We start from the raw sequence: 22,158 nt of genomic DNA on the forward strand, positions 1-22,158 counted from the left end.
CAACAACTGCAACCATGTAAACATGACAATCTCCAAGACCTTAAAAATCTTTAAATAAGGAAAAAAAAAATGTCCTTTTGGCAAAGCCTGCTCCCCTCCCACTCCCCCAGTGACACACTACAAGCACGTCTGCACTCAGAGGATTGGATTTGCTCAACCATGGCCAGAGTTCACACTCCAGCATCAAAGGACTGGGTGTAAATTCTGAATTTTCTGCCTGTATTCCTGCCTGTTTGAAGCCAAGCTAATTGGATGTGTCAAAATTCTTACAGACCTGCTTCTCTTACACATTAAAATTGCTTTGAAATACTGTCCTTACTTATTGGCTGGGAAAACTGAAGAGGAAAAAAAATGGAGATTCTGACCTGAATTTTTCTTTGGGGATAATTTCCCTCAGTGTTTAGGCCAAGCAGACAAAACAAAATAAAATAAAGACACATCCTTTAATACAGAATTATGGTTTGGGTTGGGAGGGACATTAAACCTCAGGGGTGGACACCTCCCATTGTCACAGCCTGGCCTGGGACACTGCCAGGGGCCAGCCACAGCAAATCTGGGAATTCCCAATTCCCAAAATCCCACCCATCCCTGCCCTCTCTCCATTCCCTGGGTCCTGTCCCTCCATGCCTTGTCCCCAGTCCCTCTCTGAGCTCTCCCTGGATCCTTCTCCTCTCCAGGGGAACATTCCCAGCTCTCCCAGCCTGGCTCCAGAGGAGAACCTGGATTCTGCTTTTCCTCAAGAGCAAAGTGTGACCCTTGTGTCATCACAGCCCCTCGTGGCAGGGAGCTGGGATTGTTTTCCATGGATTGCTGTGCTGAAAAGCTCCAATGAGCCATTGCCTTGTCACTCCCTGCTCCAAGAGCAGCCCTGCACTCCCCAGCCTTCCCCGGCAGCTGGAATTCATCAAAAATACATTTCAACAGCACTGAATGAATAGGGGCTGTCTGAACTGCAGCCCACCTAAAACTGTAGGAAACTGTCCCCCCTTTGCATTTGCAAAGCTCTTCAAAGTGGTCCTTAAAGTGCCATTAAAGACACTCGAGGAGATGAAAAAAACCTCATTTTCCAGGAGCAGTGCTACTGTGAAAAACACTCTTCGCTGTTTTGGTAAAATTGAAAAGGTTTCATTAAAAAGACAATAGGAGATAAACAGAAAGCAAAGGGTTAAAAGGGCTTGGCATGTTACTTTGGAAATGCCCTTTAAATACATTTTACAATACATCAACCTGCTGCATATTCATAGTTTTTTATCTATAGTCAAACTTTTTTTGGGAACTGTTTAGCATGGCCACTCCTTGGGTCTGTCTTTTTAGAGTATGCGTGGTTTTTGGCTTGTGGTTTTAAATTTTTTTTTTTTTATTACTTTTTAATTTGGGTGGTGGTTTTGGCTTTTTGGAGCCGGTGAGGGTTGATAATTGTTGTGTTAGCTGCAAAGTTTTCATTACACGTTTACAGCTTGTTATTTCAACTAAGCAGGTAGTTTAAGCACACTATTTAAAACAAAATTTATGTTTAACTTTTGTTATTAGAAGAGAAAGAAGAAAAGAAAAAAAACGTATTTGTACAGAAAAGCTATTTCAACACTACACATATAGCATTTATCTTAATATTTGCAAAAAGCCAACAACATGTCATGTATTTATAACAATACCCTTCCCCTCCTCAGCTCCTCCAGTTTTCCATCATCTCTCATCAGCCTCCTCATGCCACCAAGTTTCGATTTGGAGCTGAAGTAGCCAACGGAGCAGGAGCAGTAAAAAGACTGAAAATTCGGATTTTGGGAGCATGGCCAGCAATTTGAACCCATGAAGAGCAAGGCCAGAGCTGTCATGAGCTAAAGACAAACCACAAGGACTTTGGGGAAGAAAAAAAGATTCTTTATCTGTGATTAAGGAAAGGATTTAGCTGGTAATAAAATGAAAGCAGAAATGTTTTAGGAGCTTGTGCTACTGCAGCCCTGCTGCTCCCAGCACTAAGAACACAGACACATCATCATTATTAATTTTTGATTTGGGGAGTCTGATTGATTAGACAATTATCCAGCAGACCTTACCCTGCGTTGAGCATTTGTCAAGATTTGTCACCTCCCTCCAATGTTGGGTGAGGTGAAAAGGGCTTGAAGCCAGCAATCAACTGATCCCACAAATCCCCTACAAAGGGAATCCTGAGAAAGTCACAGAACAAAAAGCAACAGCAGAAACAACTGCTTGGTGCCTGCTCCTGCAAATGCAAATGTGATGTGAAATAATAATGAAATATTTCTCTGAGAAATATGCAACAGAAGAATGCTCAAAATATTGGCTGCAGAAAGGAAAATCCTTTACAAAGATGGAAAACACAAATCCTGGCAGTTTTAATTATTTCTGGAGTGTCAAATTCTTTCAGTACCAAAGAGGGACTTTGGAGTAGTTTGTGAGAGGGAAAAAAGGAAAATAAAGCAAAACCCCAAGTTCCCCCCAAAGCATGGACACTCAGGATTTCCACACCCCGACCTTGGACAGGGCAAATCCACTCCCTGGAACTGATGTTGTTTATTCCCACTCATTTATTTTAACACAATGGCAACCTCATTTCATATTTAATGTTTGTTTCATGAAAAAAAAAATTAAAAAATTCCTGTTTGGTATTTCAAAGAGAACCATTTTTATCAGCAGTGCATTAACTGGGTTTATTACCCCAATCCAGCAATGTCCCCTAGAGCCAGAGCCCTTCAAATCCTCCTGGATTTGTGTTTTACTGATCCATTCAGGAAGGGGGGGAATCCAAATGCCTGAGCCAGCAGCTTTCCTGCCTTGAAACCTCCTTCTGGATACCCACATCAAACGTTTGACTGCTTCTTAATAACTCATTTATTAGCAAGTGACTGCTACATTTTTATTAATAAATTTTTAAATGTCTCACATAAAACATCAAGCAGCTTAGAGGGTATTTTTTTACTCACCATTAAGATTTTGCAGGGTCCTAATATTCTGTATGAATTCTATAGATGATGTTTTAGCTGTGTTTTCTCTATAAAATCTCTGTTGTTTTATATTTCCCTGCACATTTTCACCCTGGGACAGTGGGAGGTGTCCCTGCCCATGGCAGGGGTGGAAATGGATGAGCTTTAAGGTCCCTCCCAATCCAAACCACTCCAGGATTCTGTGATAATTAACTGTGATGGGCTGATGCAACATGCCAATTTAGGGAAGCAAATTCAGCTTTTCAGAAGATCCAAGAAGCCATGCAGGCCTCCCAAAAATACAGAACACATTGAACAACCTTTAAAAAAACTAGTAAAATAGAGACTGCAAAAATTTCTCTTTTAAGGAAAGAACAAGGCAATTCTGCATGGAGTTAAAGGGAGGACAAAGCTGAAAATGAAAGTGTTTGTTTGCAACGTTCATGGAGAAACCTGAACTCGTTTGCAGCAACCTCTGGAGCAAAGAGAGGGGGAAAAAGGAACTCAGCTAAGGGCAGTTTTCCTATCAGCATAAATAAACACAAATGTTGGATGTTCTGATGCTAACCCATGGATTTCAGAGTGTGAGAGATCATCTGATGGGATTTTATGTCCACTGCTCCTGATTATTTCTACAAAGACACAAGATGTCTTTGCTGGAGCTTTTTAACAGTGTTGTTATAAAAATGAACCAATTCACTATTAATAGATATTATTGTGCCCATCCTCAGCACCAGGGGTTGGTCACTCAGGGATGGGGGTCTCACATTTGGTGTTTTCACAGCTACTGAAGGGCCACTGAAGTTCTCCCTCAGTGACCTTTCAGGAGGTCACAGATGGGCACTGCTGTGCCAGCCTGGGCACTCCAAACCCTGCCTGGAACAGCACAACCTCAAATGTGCTCCAAGGTCTTCAAACACCTCTGAGCCAGAGCTGTGAATGCAGGAGAAAAGAGATCCAAGAGATACCAACATCGATAATCCTTTTGCAGTGACTTTCTGTCTGCACAGAGCTCCCAGGGTGTCATTTCAAGTGCTGTCACTGCTCTCACCCTTTACAAGAGCATTCTCTGCTTCCTGAGACACCATCAAGGGTGGATCATTAGAGTCTCATGTTTAATGACTCAGACGAAAGGGCCTGGCCTGCTTTTCAATCTTTCCTGGTCCTGCACTCAAAATGACACCAATCCTTTGAATTTTACCCTCAGAGCCTGATGTTCTGCTTAAGATGGACAATTAACAGCAGGATTGTATTCCACCACCTTCATTATTTTCTTCTTTTTCTTTCCTTGCCCTCCCCATCAGCTGCCTGGTGCTCCCAGCAGGGCTCCAGACTCTCTGCAATGACATTTCCTCCTGCTGACTGCACAACACCCACCTTTAATTCAGGCCTGGGGAGTCTTTTCACAGTAACAACCACAACTTTGGTTCTTTAAAAAAACCGCTTTTTTTTTTCCCCTCCCCTCTTTGAATTTTTGTTAGAAAGGATAAAATCTTCTCTTACCCAAAGTTTCCTTCTGCAGCTCACGGCAGCGACTCTGGAGCTCGCTCCCCTGCTGCAGGGAAGTTTGGAGCTGCTGAGTTTTCAGCTCCACTGTGTCAGCCACCCCAGTGAGGTGTCTGACCTTCTCCTGCAGACACTCGTTCTCCCGCTGAGATTTTGCCAATCTTTGGTTCAGTTTGGGGATTTCTGAGGAGGCAAAACAAATCTGTGCAGGCTGCTGTTATTTATGTGTTAATCGTGAACAAGAATATCAAAGCTTTTAAATGGAACTCGCAGGCCAACAAAAATAAGTGGGGCTAAATAGTTTCGATGTAGAAAGCTGGATCTGAGGATGGGTGTGATATTGCTGGTGTGGCACTAGACTGAAGTGGGAAATGTTGGATGAGGGGTGTAAGAAAGGCTCCACTCCTGCTTCCACACAGATCCTCTGTGTATCTGGAGTCCTACAACAACTAGAACAGGGAATACTCCAGAAAAGAAGCTCTGGAATGTGTGGATCCCTCTGAGGCTGAAGATGTGTGCAGGGACAGCAGCTGCCATTCCCTTCAGCCCTCAGCAGGCAGGGGATGAGCCAGGCAGAGAGGAATCCTGTGGACACTGACACTTCAGTTCCCTGTTCCTCCAGGAGTGCAGGTTGGGGAGGGATGTTCTGGGCACACATTTCCAGCAGGCAGGAGCCCTTTGGGAGCCTTTTGTGGCCCAGGGCTCCCAGCTCCCTGCTGCTGCTGGCTCAGTCTGTCTGGGCTCCTGCCTCTCCAGGCACAGCTGCCCCAGAGCCCTTCTCAGTGGGAACAATTCAATCATTGAGGAATTCACTGCTCACGGCCCAGGAAACACAGCCCAGCTGCTGTGGGGAACAGCTCCAGGGTTCCTGAGCTGCTCCAGGAATCCTGAACTGCTCCAGGGCTCCTGAGCTGCTCCAGGGTTCCTGAGCTGCTCCAGGAATCCTGAGCTGCTCCAGGAATCCTGAGCTGCTCCAGGAATCCTGAGCTGCTCCAGGAATCCTGAACTGCTCCAGGGTTCCTGAGCTGCTCCAGGAATCCTGAGCTGCTCCAGGGCTCCTGAGCTGCTCCAGGAATCCTGAGCTGCTCCAGGAATCCTGAGCTGCTCCAGGGCTCCTGAGCTGCTCCAGGGCTCCTGAGCTGCTCCAGGGTTCCTGAGCTGCTCCAGGAATCCTGAGCTGCTCCAGGAATCCTGAGCTGCTCCAGGGTTCCTGAGCTGCTCCAGGAATCCTGAGCTGCTCCAGGGCTCCTGAGCTGCTCCAGGGCTCCTGAGCTGCTCCAGGAATCCTGAGCTGCTCCAGGGCTCCTGAGCTGCTCCAGGAATCCTGAGCTGCTCCAGGAATCCTGAGCTGCTCCAGGCACACAGGTTTCACTGCAGCTCACAGGGACAGAGGGAGGTGGGAGATGCACATCCCTCAGCCCTGATCAAACTGATGCCCTCAAAGCCCTGATCAAACTCACCCCCAGAGGTTAATTTGGTCAACAATGGGATCTTTGGGTTGGCCTGTGCATGGACTTGATCCCTGTGGTTTCTGTGATTTTGTGATTCAAATGAAACAGCAGCTCATCCACACTGCACAACTACTAGGAAATGAATATGTCTGAGTATCATTTCTGAAGGCCTTTAAAGCCATAAAAGTGGGCAGAGGGCCAGCTGGGCAGCCTGTCAGTGCACCACTGCACACTCTTTTCACTGAAACCAATCTCAGGTGAGGCACAGCAAAAACGGCACTGGGAACAAACCCAGGGTGGGGCCTCGTCCCCTGTCCCTGAAAGCCACCCCTGTGGGAGCAGGGAGCAGCCAGGGGCCCACGGGAGTCACCCCTGGCAGGCTCACATAAGGGAGGCTGCATTTGGCAGAGTTTGTTGTCACTCAGAAATGCAGAGGGGACAGAGCTGCTGCTGCTGCCTGGGGTTTGCTGCAGGGGAAGGGGAGCAGCCTGCCCGGTCTGGGGGGACACTGCAGGATGCTCCAGCAGCCCCCACAAGGATGCTGCACCATCACCCCGCAGGATCCTTTTTTTTCCTCTTGCCCAGAATGGTTGCAGGATGCTTTACCTGTCAGAGCTTCTTTGCTCACGGCTTTTATTTGCTGAAAAATTTCTTCCTTCATGGCAGCAAAGTTCTCCAGGTTGGTGGAGATGACCTCTTTAATGCTGTCTAATTCACTCCTAATGAAAGGGAACAGTGAGACAGCCTTGTTCAGAGTGGAGCAATGATGTTCCAAGGTAGTTCTGCAAGAAAGAAAATATACCAGATGTACTTTAAAAATTATAAATAAAATTTGGGAATTAGACCAAGCTTGACAACTACATTCCCATTATCTGATAATTTATACTGTGTTGGGTTAAAATAATTTAGTGTATGAAATGTGCTGTGTATTGAATATATGGATAATTAGTTTCCCCATCTAAATGTTTTGAGCTTTTATGCATCAATGAAGAAAACTGGGTTTGTTTCACGAACAAAATCCTGTAGAGGAAATTGTATAATAATTTTAATTGAGAAATCAGAGTAATCACGTTAAAATGCCTAGGTTTATGGTGAATCTTTATAAATAATATTTATGTAGGAAACAGAGCATTTCTTTTTGGGTTCTCACCTGAGCACCTGTGACTGTTTGTAGGCAGCTTCCTTCTCCTCCTGGAAATATTGCAAATCAGCTTTCACAGTTTTCATCTCCTCCTGCTTGGTTTTAAGTTCCACTGTCAAGGCTTTTATCCTGTAGACATAAATAAAATAATCAGAATTGTTTGTACCAATAATCAACCCCCAGCTTTGGTTTCAGCTTTTTTCAGCCAGTTCTGTGCTGGCCACAGCAAACACCCCCAGAACCATCCAGAACCATCCCCCCAAGGTGTTCTTCACCTCTAACATTCACTTTGGGAACTTTCCTTTACAGCACCAGTTTGTTTTTCAGGCACAGCCATTCCAGTGGAAATAAACACAGTTTTAACTCTGCTCTTTCAACAATTCAGCACTTGCTCCCATAATTGTCAGGAAATGAATGGAACTGCACAGGGATAAAAGAGCTGAATCCAATTCCCTTCCTGTGGTACATGTGAGGAACAATCCCACCCAGCACATCAGCCCCAGCTGTTTTCTGTAGATAACCATCCTAAAGCAGCCTTCCAGCCCCCAAAAAATACAACTCCAGTGACAAGCAACTGTTAAAAACCAGCCCCTGTTTAAGCTTTCAACACTTACTGTTCACACAGAGAAAATGATCTATTTGTCTGCTGGTGACTCATTGTCACAAGTAAATAAATAATATTTGAATAGACAAGTATTGTACAAAACCAAAGGCTGGCAGAAGCACTACATCAGCCTTGGCTTCAATTTTAAGCAGCAGAAGAAAATGAGAATGAGTTATACTGAAAATATATAAAAAATTAAACCCAACTATGACAGTGCATTTGTTACTATTATTACACAGATCAGCATCAAAATGCACATTTAAAAAAATATTAGTCCTAATTAAGAAACCTGGATCTGCAGAGTTCTGAAAAAAATCTGAACTGAACATCTGGGGGTTAAAAAGCAAATTTTGGGGGAGTAATTGTGATCCCTGGAACAAAAGAAATGAAGACATTCCTGGCATTACCCTTTTAGGAAATTTTACCCATTGCTGCCTGCAAATTTCCAGGAGGTGGAGAGCAGGAAGGGAGAGATTAAATCTGTTGGATTGTAGTTGGGAGCAGAACTGTTGTCACTCACAAGGAAATGTCCATTCCCTAAATAGCTACAGGAATTAAAAACCACGTTTGCAGATGAGGAAAAAAAAAAAAACAACCCAGTGATTAATCACTGACCAATAACAAATCTAAACTCTGGGAGCCAGGGACAGCCAGATGCTCATTTTCCATTCTTGTTCTAGAACGGGTAGTATTGGAAAATCTTTTGGATTAAAAAGAAACTGGTAAACAAGGAGAGGCACGTTTTCTTCCTCTTTCCATTCCAGAGCTGACATTAAAGGGATATTTCCAGCATGTCCTGCTCAGTCACACACAAAAGAACCCTGGAAAAGGCAGGGCAGTTCCACTCCACGGATCCCATCAGGAGGAAACAAAATAAACACGGTATTTTGGGGAGAAGTGCAGTGAGTGCAGTGGCTCGGTACAAGGTGGCATTTGGAGAATGAGGGGAACACACTGATCCCATCCCCTGTGCCAGGCTCGTGTTCCTGGGGAGCACAGGGGCAATCCTGCCCCGAGTGGGAGGGGAGTCAGGACACGCTCAGGAGCAGCACGAGAAAACCCAGCAGGAGCTGCCAGCACCCTCATTGTCCCCAATTTCCTGCTCCAGGGCACTGAAGGCTGAGTTTCACAGCACACAGAGAATCCCTGCACTCCATGGACAGGGATCCCAGTGGGATGGAGCAGCGCTGGCACTGCCAGCAGGGACAGGAGGCACACAGGGAACTGGGACACTCTGTCCAAACCCAGCTCCACCCCGGTGCTTTCACTGCCATGAAAGGTTGGGAGCTGCTCACTTTCATTTCACAGCAAGGAGCTGCTCATTTTCAGTTCACAAAGTGGTGAAGTCACCACCCCTGGAAGTGTTCAAGACATGTGTGGATGTGGCACTTGAGGAGACCTTCAACATCATTTACATCTCTTTTTACATTTCCTACACTGGATGCAGCAAGAATTTTGCTAATTAAATTAATAATAACTCAATTAATTATCAAGACTGAAGTGATTTTAACGCAGATTGAAGTTGAATAGCTGAGTGGGATCAGTGCAGTTCATTGCCCTCCTCCTGCCAGGATCCCAAAAAAAGGTAACTAAGGACAAGTAAAGTCCCAGGTGGCTTTCAAGGTTAACCACAGGTACAAACCTGAACCTAGAGGGAACAGAAAACTGAAACAGCCTGCAACTGATAAGAGAGATTCAATCCCTTCTTCTAGCAGAGATAAAAGTAAGAAAAAGGCATGTTTGGCTTGTGGGAGCAGTGATTTGTCAGCCCCAGGAAGTTGAATATTGATAGCACAGCACAAGGTAGTCAGAGAGGCCCAGGACAGCAAGGAGAAAATAAGGAATATTCAGCCAAGTTCCTAAACAAGGCACAGGGGTTGATTTATGGCTGGAATGGAAACCTACTGCAAGTATTCCACTTGATTTCAGCAGCTTTTAAATCAAATGGAGCCTTAGGGGGGAAAAGTGCAGAGATAAAAATTTTATTAACTGTTCCAGCTTTACTACAAAAAGTCAGCTCGATGAAAATTTAAAGTTTAGCTCTGGTAAATGATCCCCAGCAAGAAGAATGTGCTGTCAGTGCATTTGCTCACACACTGGATTCTGCCACCAGAGCTGCCACCCAGGGTCATTAAAGGGACAAGGAGCAAACAAGCTTTAAAAATAGATATGAAACCACAGAAAAGATGAAATATTGGGAAAAGGGGGGGGGGGGGGGGGTGGAAGATGTTAAATTTAAATGAAAAAGCTATTTCAAGAAACGTTATGAGTAATTTACAAGATAAATGCATTTTTTTTCATTTTTGGGGGAACTTGTGCTCTAAAATTAATCTTTTATTAGTAATATTAGCAAGCAAAAGCCAAACTAAATCCATTAATTAAGTTACATTTTTAACAGTATTTGAGTGATTCTCCAAAAAAAAAAATCAGGTTTCCAAAGCATTTCAGTCCAATCTCAAGAGCACCTTCAGCTCTAGATCCCTTGATGTGAGGCAGGCACACAAGAAATATCCCTCCTGGGAATCCCAAAAATCAAACTGAGCTAAGAATTAAAATTAGAACCTCATCCTTCTGTCTGATGGAGTCAGATGAGCAAAAAATTACCCAGGAGTTTCTGGTGGCCTCAATCCATCAGTAGCAAACCTGAGCAAGCTGCATTTTTATGAAGTATCTTTTATTAATTGACTAGAAATATCAATTATTTACAGTCCTACTGTAATCAATTAATGGAATGTAACAATAGATTCCAAAATATGTGCATGGAAAAGGAACAAACCCTGTAAGTATGAGCTGAAAGAACACACTTGAAGGTCCTAGTTGTGCCCTGAAAATCCAAATGTGGCTCTGAGATCCATCATTAATTACTGGAGTTCTTAAGGTACAAAACTCCCCCTTTAATGGGGCCTGTAAGGATTTGAATCCTCCTGTTTGTGAAGCAAAATGCCCCTGGCAGTTCCTAAAATGTTCCTCATTGTTTTAGGGTTCTGTACCAGCCCTGCAGAGAGGGAATCCTGAGATTCCCAGGGCAGAACTCTGGGAATTCTTTCCCAGGGTACAGTGAGACAGTCAGCCCGAATTTCAGACCTGTGGAATTGCATTTGGAATATTAGAGATTTATGACAAGATGATCAGATGAAACATTCATCATTTCCCTTTGGGAGTGTGTGCAGGGGAAATCCCTCTTTCCTTCACCTTCCACATATTCCATTCACTGCTCAGGAATTCTCACCCTGCTTCCAAAAGGACACTATGAAAGATGATTTCAATGAAGCATTGCAGTGTCCAGGGGCTACGTGAGGAAAGAAAGACAAATGTTATTTGTGTTTGAAGCTGCTCTGGGCTGAAGTTCCCGGCACACACACACGAGACATGACCAGAGGAGAGGAGGAGCTCTGACCTTTCTGTTTTGGATTCACTCTCAGCCCGGCAGCGCTCCAGGTCGTGGTGAAGAGCCTGCAACTCTGCCTGAAGCCTCTGCTCCCGTTCTAGACATCCTTTATAAACTTTAATCTCCTTCTCCATTGCTTTGACTTTGTCTTCCATCACCTTAAACTCGTGGAGTGTCAGGTAGCTGACCCCGCAGTATTTGCACACTGTCTGGTCCCGGGGCATCTACAAACAGAGAAAATGCTTCAGCTTGTCTGTAAGAAACAGGTTCAACTAAAAAAAAAAAAAAAAAACCCTCAGTGACACTAAGAAATAATAATAAATCCAAAATATTTCAACCATTTGCTGCTCTGGAACATTTAAGATCAGATGATGTTATTGCTTTAACAAATAAAGACAAAAATCGTCATTAGCAAAATGAAGTTCAGCTAGAGCAGCATTTTCCCTTCCAGGCAACTTCCCAAGATACATCAGCTCTGGAATTTGATATGTGGGAACTCCCACTGAAATGCTAATTTCTGAGTCAGGTTGGATGTATTCATTGAAAATGAAATGCTGTGCTCTATAAAGCTATTCCATTAATGAAGCTGGGATGGCCCGTGCCAGATCAATGATATTTCTGTGCCTTTCCAACAACTCGTATCCAAGTGAAGGAGGCAAGATGAGGGAGAGGGAATTAAGTGATGTAATCCACAATCTTCACAAAAATAATTCCTGACTGGTGCAGATGTGGAGCCTGTGCCACTGGCGTGCTGTGGAATCTGGAACCCCTTTGCCAGGGATGAAAGACTCGGGGCTGATTACACAACACAGAACATGTAACACACATCCAATGGAAATAATTCATTTATTACATTGGCAAACAGACTTTGCCAACTGATCTGGTTATTAACCTTGAAGCAGGGAACACACAAACACCTGCTCAAACAGTTTAAGTCCAATTAAGAAACTTTGCTTTACAGAAGAAGAAAAAAAAAAGATGTTTTGAGACATTGGGATAAACAGAAAGAAACGAGCTTTCAAACATTATAAATTAAAGACTCATACAACAACTTTTAGCAGTTTAAATACAGCTTGACTGGTGTTTCATGATGCCCTGGACATGCTTTATTTCCCCATTTCTTAATTTTACCTCAGTTAAAAAAAAAACCCTGGTTACAGCTGCTCTGAGGGAGCTGAAAATGCAAATTTATTTTTCCTGGCAGCTGCAGTCTGTGCTTGGAAACCTGAAACTGTTCTTCAGGAGAAGCAACCCGAAGTTCCAGAGCACTGGAATGAGTGCAGTGATAAAGGACAAAATGAGCTGTGCAGGGAGCACAGGAGGGGCTGATCACAGCGAGGACACAGAGCAGCACAGCCACTGCTGCTGCTCACACACACAGCTGAGAACTTGCACTGCTTCTCCCACCAAAAACAAGACAGAATCCCCAGGGGCCTGAACTGAAAAGGGTTTGTGCAAGTACCAAAACGTCTTCGTTTTCAACGTCAGTTTTGTTACTGAATTTCAAAATAAATGAAGTCATAGAACAATAAATATTCTCTGCCTGGGCTCAGTTGGAAATGGGTCCTGCTCTCCTTCCCATCCATTCCTCAGGTGAAGCGAAAATCTGGGAGGATTTCTGATCAGGTTGGATTTTTACAGTATTTGCTACAGAGTCAAAAAATCACAGAATAGGAAATTCTGTGTAAATCAGGACCTTGCACTGCACATTAATAATTACTCTGCCAGCACTGCAATAAGCTCCCAAATATCCACCTTAATATATGGAACAGTTCCCTGACACCAGGAATGGATTTGGCACACGTTGAGGGATGCCAAGCACAGATAATTTAAACCCTGCACATCTGCCCAGTGTACCTGGAAAATCAACAGGAGCCACATGAAAGGGAGTGGAGCAAGGAAGGCACTGCCCTCATTTCCCATCCTAAATCCTCTCTCGTGGAATCACAGAAGGGTTTGGGTTGGGAGGGACCTTAAAGCCCATCCAGTGTCACCCCTGCCATGGCAGGGACACCTCCCACTGTCCCAATGTCCAGCCTGGCCTTGGGCACTGCCAGGGATCCAGGGGCAGCCACAGCTGCTCTGGGCACCCTGTGCCAGCCCTGCCCACCCTGCCAGGGAACAATTCCTGCCCAAGATCCCATCTGACCCAGGAATTCCAATATCCCATCCATCCCCCTGGTAGCTTATAAATAAATGGTCTTTCCAGAAGAAAAGCTCCCCTAGACTTTTTTTGGTTGTCTCTTAGACACCAAAGTTGACCAACCATTACACAAAATGTGTAGGAAACAAACTGTCATCAGTTCTCATGCTCACAAATTACTTTTTCTGGAACAGTGAGATTGCTGAGTAACCATTAAGGATGTGTACTAAATACAAATTGATGGTTTCAGATTCCACATTTCACTGTTTCCATTTGATAAAAACACTGTTGTCACCTTAAACTCAAAGCAGAAAAAAATTAGGGGAAAAACAGTTTGGAAGGAATAGAAAAGGAAACTATCAGAGCTCTGAGTGGAAAGGGGACTGGCACGTCCTGAGGACAAACAGTGAAAAGAAAAAATCAATCAGGAATTAAAAAAACAACTTTGCTGAGGACAAAGTGTTTGATCTGGGAAGATGTTTATCCATAAGACTTAGAGCTGCAGTTGTGATGCACAGATGCTGTAAAGCATCTGGGGGAACAGTTTCCACTCTGCAGTTGATTTTGGAAGGAAATATTATCCCCTGGTTACAAAGATTTCTTTAGCTACCAAGGCAAGGGGAGGACTGAGCCAAGAGGGATAATCACTCAAATTACATCTGTCTGACTCAGTTTCATCTGTAGAGCATAAGTTCTAAGAAAAAAAAAAAATAAATAAATAAATCGGTGGTCTGCACCATTCTTAGCCTTTTGAATGATGAGACAGGAAATTTGTCCCACTTGAACTTGACCAAATAAGCCCAGGGTGTGTCAGCTCGTGCACCACCAGACCTCTCCTCTGGAATTTCACATTCTACCCACAAACACCCCACGATGGAGAGCTGGGTCCCCGTGAGAAGAGGGAGCTCCTCTCTCCTTTGGCAGGGCTTTGATATTCCAGCATCCAGCACATGCATCACTCATCACAGAACCCAAAAATTGCTCAGGTTGGAAAAGCTCCCCAACACCATTGAGTGGCACCAGCCCCCAGCTGCCACATGCCCAGGGCTGTTAAATCCCTGCAGGGATGGGGACCCCACCACTGCCCAGCCTGGACAGCCCTTTCCACAGGAAATTCCTCACAACACCCTGTGCTCCTTGGTCCACAGCTCTTGCTCCCCTGGTGCATCTGTCAGGACTGAGATTCCTTCAGCAAGGATTGGTCAAAACCAAAAAATTTTGTATTTGTCCGAATTAAAATTGTAGCTGAATACATAAAAATCAAGAAAAAAAAAATCCTTATGCTGCAGCTGGGTGGTCTTAAATTATTTCTCTATGTTGATTTATTCTACCTTATTACTCAATTTTACTTTCTTTTTTGTTTCACTCCTCTCCCACATTATTTTCATGTCTCTCATCCTGTCTGTCCCTCTTCTGACACACGAGTCAATCCCTATTGCACAAAAACAAATGATGACTCAAACCACACCATTGCTTTTTGAGGAAGAAAGGGGAGTCTTTTGATGTAAATGCAAAACGAGGAGATACCAGATTGAGATTGAGATTTGCTTTAGTCAAAGAAAGATTTCTAAAAGTCTCAGTAGAAACTGCACTTCTTTTAAAAGAAACAAAGTGTATTATGAGCCAAGTTTTCAGTCAGCATCTACCCCAAAGCAACACAGATGGTACTGCTGAGCCACGCTGTTCACATCATTATTTGCTCCCTGCCCATAAAATCACAGTTGCAAAATAAAAATCCCCGTGCTTGCTTTGAACACACGAACAGTGCAGAAACAGGCTGGGAGTAAAACCAGAAGGTTGCTCCATTCAAAACATGCCCTGGGATAATCCCTGTGTCACGACAGGAAATAACACCGGGAGTTCAGGTAGCTGAAGCCATTTTTGCCTGGAGGAAAGCAGAATAATGAATGCTGGCAGCCTCACACGGGGCCAGCAGCCCTTCCTGAGCTGCCCAGCTTCCTTGGCATGTGTCACAGCACGCTCCAGCTGAGACCTCACCCAACAAAGAACCTCCTGACTAAACACACCGAGCAAAGGATGATTTAGCCCATTGTTCAGCAGACCTTTGCCCTTTGCCTGAGGGACTCTCTGCATCCCCAGGTGTGACTGCCAGGAAGCCCCTCCTGGCTGCAGCCCTGCTGGGTGGCAGGTGAGGAGATTCCAGTCCCTCCAGTTCCAAGCTGCACAACACCGGTTGTAGAAAGGTGAGAAACTTTGACTGTAGTGAATCCAACCCTGGTTTGGTGAGGAAACTTTGGATATAGAGAATGCAGCCCTGTGTGATGAGAAAAGCTTGGCTCTAGCACCTAGAGAGGGTGTGGAGTGTCCCTTACTGGACAGACTGAACCCTCTGGGTACAAGCCCTGGAAGTGGCCACAGCCAGGCTGGAGCCACCTGGGACAGTGGAAGGTGTCCCTGCCCATGGGACTTTGGGGTCCCTTCCAACCCAAACCATTCCAGGATTTTCTCCCATTTCCAGAGCACTCCCCAGGCTCTCAGAACACTCCAGAGCAGGAGCCTGACACCCCAACACCACCCAAACATCACAAATTCCACAGCCAAGTGCTGAAAACCTCTGTGGGCACTGCAGCAGCCTGGGGACATCACCTCCAGGAGAATTCAGCAGGATGCTGAGAAGGGCTCTGCCATTCTACCTCTATTATCTGGAGGGCACAAATTGGAATTTTATCTGCTGGTGCCAACGCAGCACGTCCCAAACACAGAGCTGTGCTGTCCTGGTGGACAGGCCAGGCTCGTGGGCTCCCAACCACAGCTGGAACTTTGTGTTCCAGAAGCTTTTCTAAGAAAACCCCAAGCCTGGCTTCACAGAGAGCAAGAAAAGGGAAAGCTGACGTGATGTGCTCATACAGAGCCCATACTGTCCCAATCTATAGCACACTGGGAGGCACCCAGTACCCATTTGCTACTTGTGGTGAACACGATACTCTGGAGACACCACAGGACGTTCTGTCCTCATGGGGAACAGCCTCAGAGTTCCGGCCCAGCCTCAGCTCTTCAGCTCCTCAGAGTTCTCTCACTCTTAATCTCTAAGAGTATTTTGGCCCTATAAACTTTATTATTTATGGTGACAAAGTTTGGGGGTTTTTTTTAATAAAATATGAAATTAAATAGAACTTTGTTTGTGTTCTGTTGCTGTTCTGTTTCCTGTTTCAGGGAGATCCTCAGTGCAAAGCTGCATCTTCCCTTCTTCTTCCCTTCTACTTCCTTCCACTTCCACAGAACTGTAATTAAAGTCCACAGGCACAAAAAAAAGATTAATCTACCACTGGCAACAAACAACTACCATGGTGAAATATTAAAGCCTTGAGGAAAAATTAAACCAAAATAAAACATTAACCAAGCAACAAAACCAGAAGTCTCCAAAAATACACATCCATGACATTGGAGTCAAGGAAACACTAACTGCCTTCTGTACCCTGCTGGGCTCTGTGACATCTCTCAGGCTGAGTTTGATTGCAGAAACTCTATGTAAATATATTAAAAATATGCATTAAAAGCCAGCGATTTCCATCTTTACTAACAATTAGTTTCCAAGAAGTATGCAACTATAAATACAAAAGAATACTATAAATTTTAATAATGGACATGTGGATGTTTTATTCACCTGTTGATTTTATTTTTTTCATTTAGCACCCATCTTGCAATGAAGGTGTTGGGAAAGAAGAAAGAATGAGAGAGAGAAGAAAGCAGGGACATGTAAAAGTTTTTACACAGTTCTCTGAGGCAAAATTAATCAGAACACGAAGAACCCAAGTCCCTTCAGGTGTATCATTCCCTTAACACAATGCTGAGAAATCCCCTTCCCTCCAGACTAAAACTTCCTGTAAAACAATCTTACAAAATAAATATAAATCTTGTAAAAGGAAATAAAATCAAGGAGCGGAACAACGAGAGCTCTGCACCCTGCCCTGTGAGGCAGCTCCTGGATTCCCTCATGAACACCACAACCCAAATTCCAGCATCCATCCATCCCAAAGCAGCACCTGGCAAGGGAATATCTCTCCGGTCCCACGTTGTCACTGGTTGGGGTTTTTGGGGTCCCTTTGGGATCCCTGATGCTGCTTTCACAGCCCTCAGTGACTGAGCAAATTCCTGAGCCTTGCCCAGATGGAATTCTGGCTCATGGGGAGCTCTCAGACCAGCAGGGAAAAGAAACCAGCATATGCAGAGAGGCACAAATCCATGGTTTATTCTATGGAGGCATCCTATCTACATATACCCACGGCTGTTGTTTTACAGGGGGTTTTATATCTTTGCAGGGTTTTACAATTTGCACCAATTACCAAGGGAATTCTACTTTCTGACCAATCCCTGAGGGATTTCACATTCAAAGCTGGCCTATGGATACTAAAAACCAAATGAACCACTAATATTGAAGATAGATAAGAGGGTCTTCCAAAGGGGGGGAAGCTAAATTCCTTTTGTATTCGTCATTTCCCAAGCCATTTCTTATCTCTAAGCTATGATTTTCCAAGGAGCTTGTTCTGAGGATGCAGGGAAACTTTCTTCTGTGTTTTCTGCTCCCTCCACACCACGTGTTCCCTCAGCCTTGCACAAACCCATCTTGGGAACACGTGTGCTCTGTCTGGCAGAGCAAAGCACAGCTCGGCTGTGTCGGGAGAGATTCCAGAGGAGAGGCTGTAAACTCTGAGCAGGGAACGAGGACGTGTGTGCAGAGAAGATACAAGGGGAGGAAATTGTGAGAATGACTTGTAGTGTCTTGTAACCGTGCTGCCGAGGGGGAGATGAGCAGCAGCACAGGATGTGTAAAACCCCGACACTTTCTCATCCCAAATCCCGGGCTGTCGTTGCCTTGGAGCTCACACGTGGCACGAGGAGGAGGGGACAGGAGCAGAAATCTATCCACACCTGGAAATCCTGCACCGGATTTTTTTTTGTTAAACGTGTACCCAGCGCTGGAGGGATCTCCAGAGATTGCCATCCTGCACTTGGAGGGAAAAGTTGGGAGAATTCCACAACGCATCCAGAAATGTGAGGAAAAGACTCATTTGCACCTGGAAATGAACCCCCACCTCCCAGCACTCACTGTGCCCACGGGTGTTTCTCAGAATGAGCAAACCCAGCTCCATCATCCTTTCTTAGAAATGAGATTTTAAAGCTCTTGACTATTTGTGCTCTTTTCTAAATTCCCATCAGTCACGTCATTATTTTTAAAGCCTGCAGCTCAGAACTGAAACCTCAACAGCCCTGGACAGAGGGACAAGGAAGACCCAAGTTTCACAAGTGATTCCTATTATTGAGATATTAAAACTATTAATATATTAATAGATTATTTCTGTGTAACATCCCTTTGTTCATATTATTCTGCTTATTATTACCCGATTACAGCCCTCACTATCTGACAAGTGACAAGGAGGTTATTATGGATTTTGTATTGATGCATTGGATTAATTTAAAATTATTTATTTTTCCTAAGAACGTGGGGTTTAATGCCATTCCCAGAATGCTCACACCCCGTTCCCGACTGGCACCAGCGTATTCCTTATTGTAATCCAAGATCTTGGCTCAATAACAACCAGCAGCCACTGACACTGCTGCTGACAGAATTAATGTCACTGCTTTTCTGTGCCTGCCCTGGCTGCTGCTCCCCCCTTGTGCCTAGCACATGGAGCAGGAACTGCCTCAGGAACCGATCCCAACTCAAAACAGGCTCAAGTGCCACCAAACTGCAGCTTTAAGTCATTAAAGGAAATTCTAAGCAGCAACCAGCTCCAGGAGGATTCCCTCATCCAACAGTTTGGTACAACTGTTTCTGTGAGAAGCTTACACTGATTTTTGCTCACCACTGTACCCCGTTGGGACTTAAAAACTAAGTGCTAAATAAACAAACTTAGTGGGATCCTTCCTGCTACCAAAACAAGAGTCTGAAAGTGCCCCACAGCTTCTTCCCTTCCTCTTTTTTTAAAGCTAAGTATTCTTTTTCTTTGTCTATCTTACCCATCCTCTATTTCTCAGAAATTGCCTGAACAGTTTCCTGGCCTAACCCAGGGAGAATTTCTCCAGGCTGAGTACACAAAGCTTTTAAATGACTCGTCAATTATGAGCTGCAGACCGATGAATGAGGACAGCTGGGCGTTGTACTGCCAGAGTGAAAACCTGACAGCGTTACAAAAAGTGACTCGTGTTCCACTTGAGTGCAGCCTCCTCCTAAACTGAGCCATACAAACAGCAGAACTCTTAACACCGGCAATAATGTCTCTGCCAAACAAAAGAACACACAAATACAGGGGGGAGATGAAGGGGAATGTTCCGTCCCTGTGTGTGTTGATACTCCTCTGGAACATGTCATGCTCTGCAGTCCTTCCGAGCTGCCGGCAGCAAAACACGCCACAACAGGGAAATGTGAGACTCACCTGCAGTGACAACACCGGCACAGGGCGAGGTGTTCTCCGAGACTCACCTGCAGTGGCAACACCGGCACAGACTCAGGTGTTCCTCTGCAGCCTTCCTACAGAATTACTGCAATTACAGCGCACAAAGAGTGAGGAAACCCAACACCCAACCTAACCCAGGTCCGAAATGAACAGATAATGCACCCGTGCTCACAGGCCTGTGCAACATCCCCGAAGTGCTGCGGGAGCTCCGAATGCTGCGCTTTGGCATTTCCACAGCTCGTACCTTGCGGATCTCCTCGGGCAGCGCGTGGACGGGGCCGCGCCGCTCCATGGCCTCCCGCAGGCTGGGCTCGGGGGTCCCGGAGCGGCCGGGGCTCGGGGCTCGGGGCTCAGGGCCCGCCGGGGTCCCGGCAAGGGGGACCCGTAAGGGGCGGGGGGGGCGCGGCGGCCGCCGCAACCGCGGCAACGGCGCGTGCGCGTCACGGCGCTGGGGCGAGGGGAGCGCGGCCCGGGCTCGGCGCAGCATCGGGGTTTAATGTACCCCCCCAAAAAAAACCCCTTGACACCCCAAAAACAGCCCCGATATCCCAAACTGGGCCTTGGCACCCCAAAGCCAAACCTTGACACCACAAATTGGGCCTTGGCACCCCAAAGCCAAACCTTGATACCCCAAATTCCTTCCTGATACCTTGAAGCCAGCCCCGACACCACAGATTGGGCCTTGACACCCCAAATTCGGCCCTGACACCCCAAACCCCTCAGTAGCCCAAAGTCAAACCCTGACATCCCAGACTTGGCCCTGCCTCCCCAAATTCTATACTGACACCCCAAAACCATCTCCCCCCGACAGCCAGCCCTGACAGCCCAAATTGAACCCTGAAGACCCAAAGCCCCTCCTGACACCTCAAATCTGCATCTGACACCCCTAATGCAGCTCTACCAGCCCGAATTCGGCTGTGACACCCCAAAGCCACCCCTGACACCCCCAATTAGTCCCTGCCACCCCAAATCCAGCCCTGCCAGCCGGGTCATCTGCGTGTCACAGCCGAGGCACGAGCTCAACCTCGGCATGAACCGTCTGGGCCCGGTGAGACCCACTGGAGCGCACACAGCCACGAAAATAAATAAATCAGCGGAGGATTGGCAGCGAGACTCGGAGTTTCAGCGGGATTAATTCCACTTTCTGCCCTTCTTTCCAGCGCTGGTGGGTTCCTGTTTATTCCAAAACCCAGTTGTTGGGTTTTGATCATACGGCAGGGATCATCTGCTCAAAGCAATTTCTACATCTCCAAAGCAATTCCTACGTTCCCAAAACATTCCCTACAGCCTTATATAAAACAATACACCCCCAAAAGCTATAATTGAGGAACATGCACAAAACTGGGGAGAGGCCACAGCAAAAAAACGAGGTGGCCTTAATTTACGGACTTATTTCTGAGGTGAAGCATCAATAAGGCTGGGAGCTGAACAGCGGAGGAAAGGGGGATTGGATTGAATAAAGCACTGAATTTTAGGGGATAGAAACATCAGCTTTATTGGAAAAACAAAAAAAGAAAATTGCATCATAAGGGGGTAAAATACTGAGGTTGGGGCGGGGGGGGAAGGAAAATAGGTGCTATTTACAGAGGGCTGCAAAGCCTGAGGATGGACGGAGGGCACGGTGCTCCCGGCCGGGCCCGCTATCCCCCGCCTCCCCCCGGCTTTGCTCGGCGGTGCCACGCGTGTCACCTCGCGTGTGGCCGCCGTGCCCCGTCCCGCGTTGCGTGCCGAGCTCCGAGCCTCGCTAATCCCGCCTTGGCAGCCGCCTCACGCCCCCGCCTCCATTTTAACCTCTTCGTGCTTCCACGCCAGGCGCGGGCCAAGGAGGCCGGGGGGGGGGGGGAGGGAGCGCGTTGCGTGTGAAGGGCGGCTCGCCCCCCGCGGGGGTCATTAATTAAGATGTGCATTAATAGGAGCTGGCGAGGGCCCGCCTTGGCTGGGAGCGGGGTCTGGGAGCGGGGTCTGGCCGCGCCGTGCCGGCAGCTGTTCCCGCCGTGCGTGATGGCGGCGGGCGGGGGGGCGGCGGCTCTCACGCGATGGCGGGGCTGACGTGCCGAGCCAGGGTGTCGTGAGGCGCGGCCGTGAGCTCAGCGCGGATCACCGCGGGCGGCGAGCGGGGGGAGAGCGAGGCAGGGCGGGGGGAAGGCGGGCGGCAGCACGCAGCAGGCAGGCAGGCAGGCAGGCAGGCAGGGACGGGGGAACCGAGGCTGCTGCATCCGCTGAGGAGGGGCTGAAGGCGGCTTGGGCAGAGGGACATAAAGGGATCCAGTCTTGGGGACCTTCTGTTTGAGGGGGAGCCTGTGCTGGGGAGCTTGTCCCAGAGGGTTCTGAGGGGATCCAGATTGAGGGGAGCTTGTCCCAGAGTGTTCTGAGGGGATCCAGGCTGAGGGGAGCCTGTCCTGGAGGAGCAGGTGAGGGGATTCAGTCCTGGAGGAAATGGAGGCAATCCTGTGCTTGGGGACTGAAGAGAGATTGGACAAAGGGGAGCCTGAGGATGAGGAGATCCAGTCCTGGAGGGCTGAGGGGAGCTTGCACAGAGGGAACCTGTCCTTTGGGAAGGTTAAGGG

At 46.5% G+C, this 22,158-nt stretch overlaps 1 protein-coding gene across 2 annotated transcripts in view; it reads right to left on the minus strand.

Annotated features, from left to right (window-relative positions):
• LEKR1 (leucine, glutamate and lysine rich 1) overlaps positions 1 to 20,016 on the minus strand; it is a 35,568-nt gene extending 15,552 nt beyond the window's left edge. Inside the window, exons 1-5 of one of the 2 annotated variants that reach the window (XM_088171102.1) lie at positions 19,836 to 20,016; positions 11,042 to 11,256; positions 7,050 to 7,169; positions 6,506 to 6,681; positions 4,446 to 4,631 (exon numbers count right to left, since the gene is read on the minus strand). In XM_088171102.1, coding sequence (XP_088027228.1) covers positions 4,446 to 4,631; positions 6,506 to 6,681; positions 7,050 to 7,169; positions 11,042 to 11,256; positions 19,836 to 19,883 — 745 coding nt within the window. In that variant the 5' untranslated portion in view covers positions 19,884 to 20,016. Of the gene's footprint in view, positions 1 to 4,445; positions 4,632 to 6,505; positions 6,682 to 7,049; positions 7,170 to 11,041; positions 11,257 to 19,570; positions 19,703 to 19,835 lie in introns of those variants that run through there. The other variant, XM_088171103.1, reaches the window with a different exon arrangement.
• Positions 20,017 to 22,158: the final 2,142 nt, after the last annotated feature.

This window comes from Sturnus vulgaris, chromosome 10 (genome assembly GCF_052056855.1).
Source record: "Sturnus vulgaris isolate bStuVul1 chromosome 10, bStuVul1.hap1, whole genome shotgun sequence".
NCBI classification, from domain to species: domain Eukaryota; kingdom Metazoa; phylum Chordata; class Aves; order Passeriformes; family Sturnidae; genus Sturnus; species Sturnus vulgaris.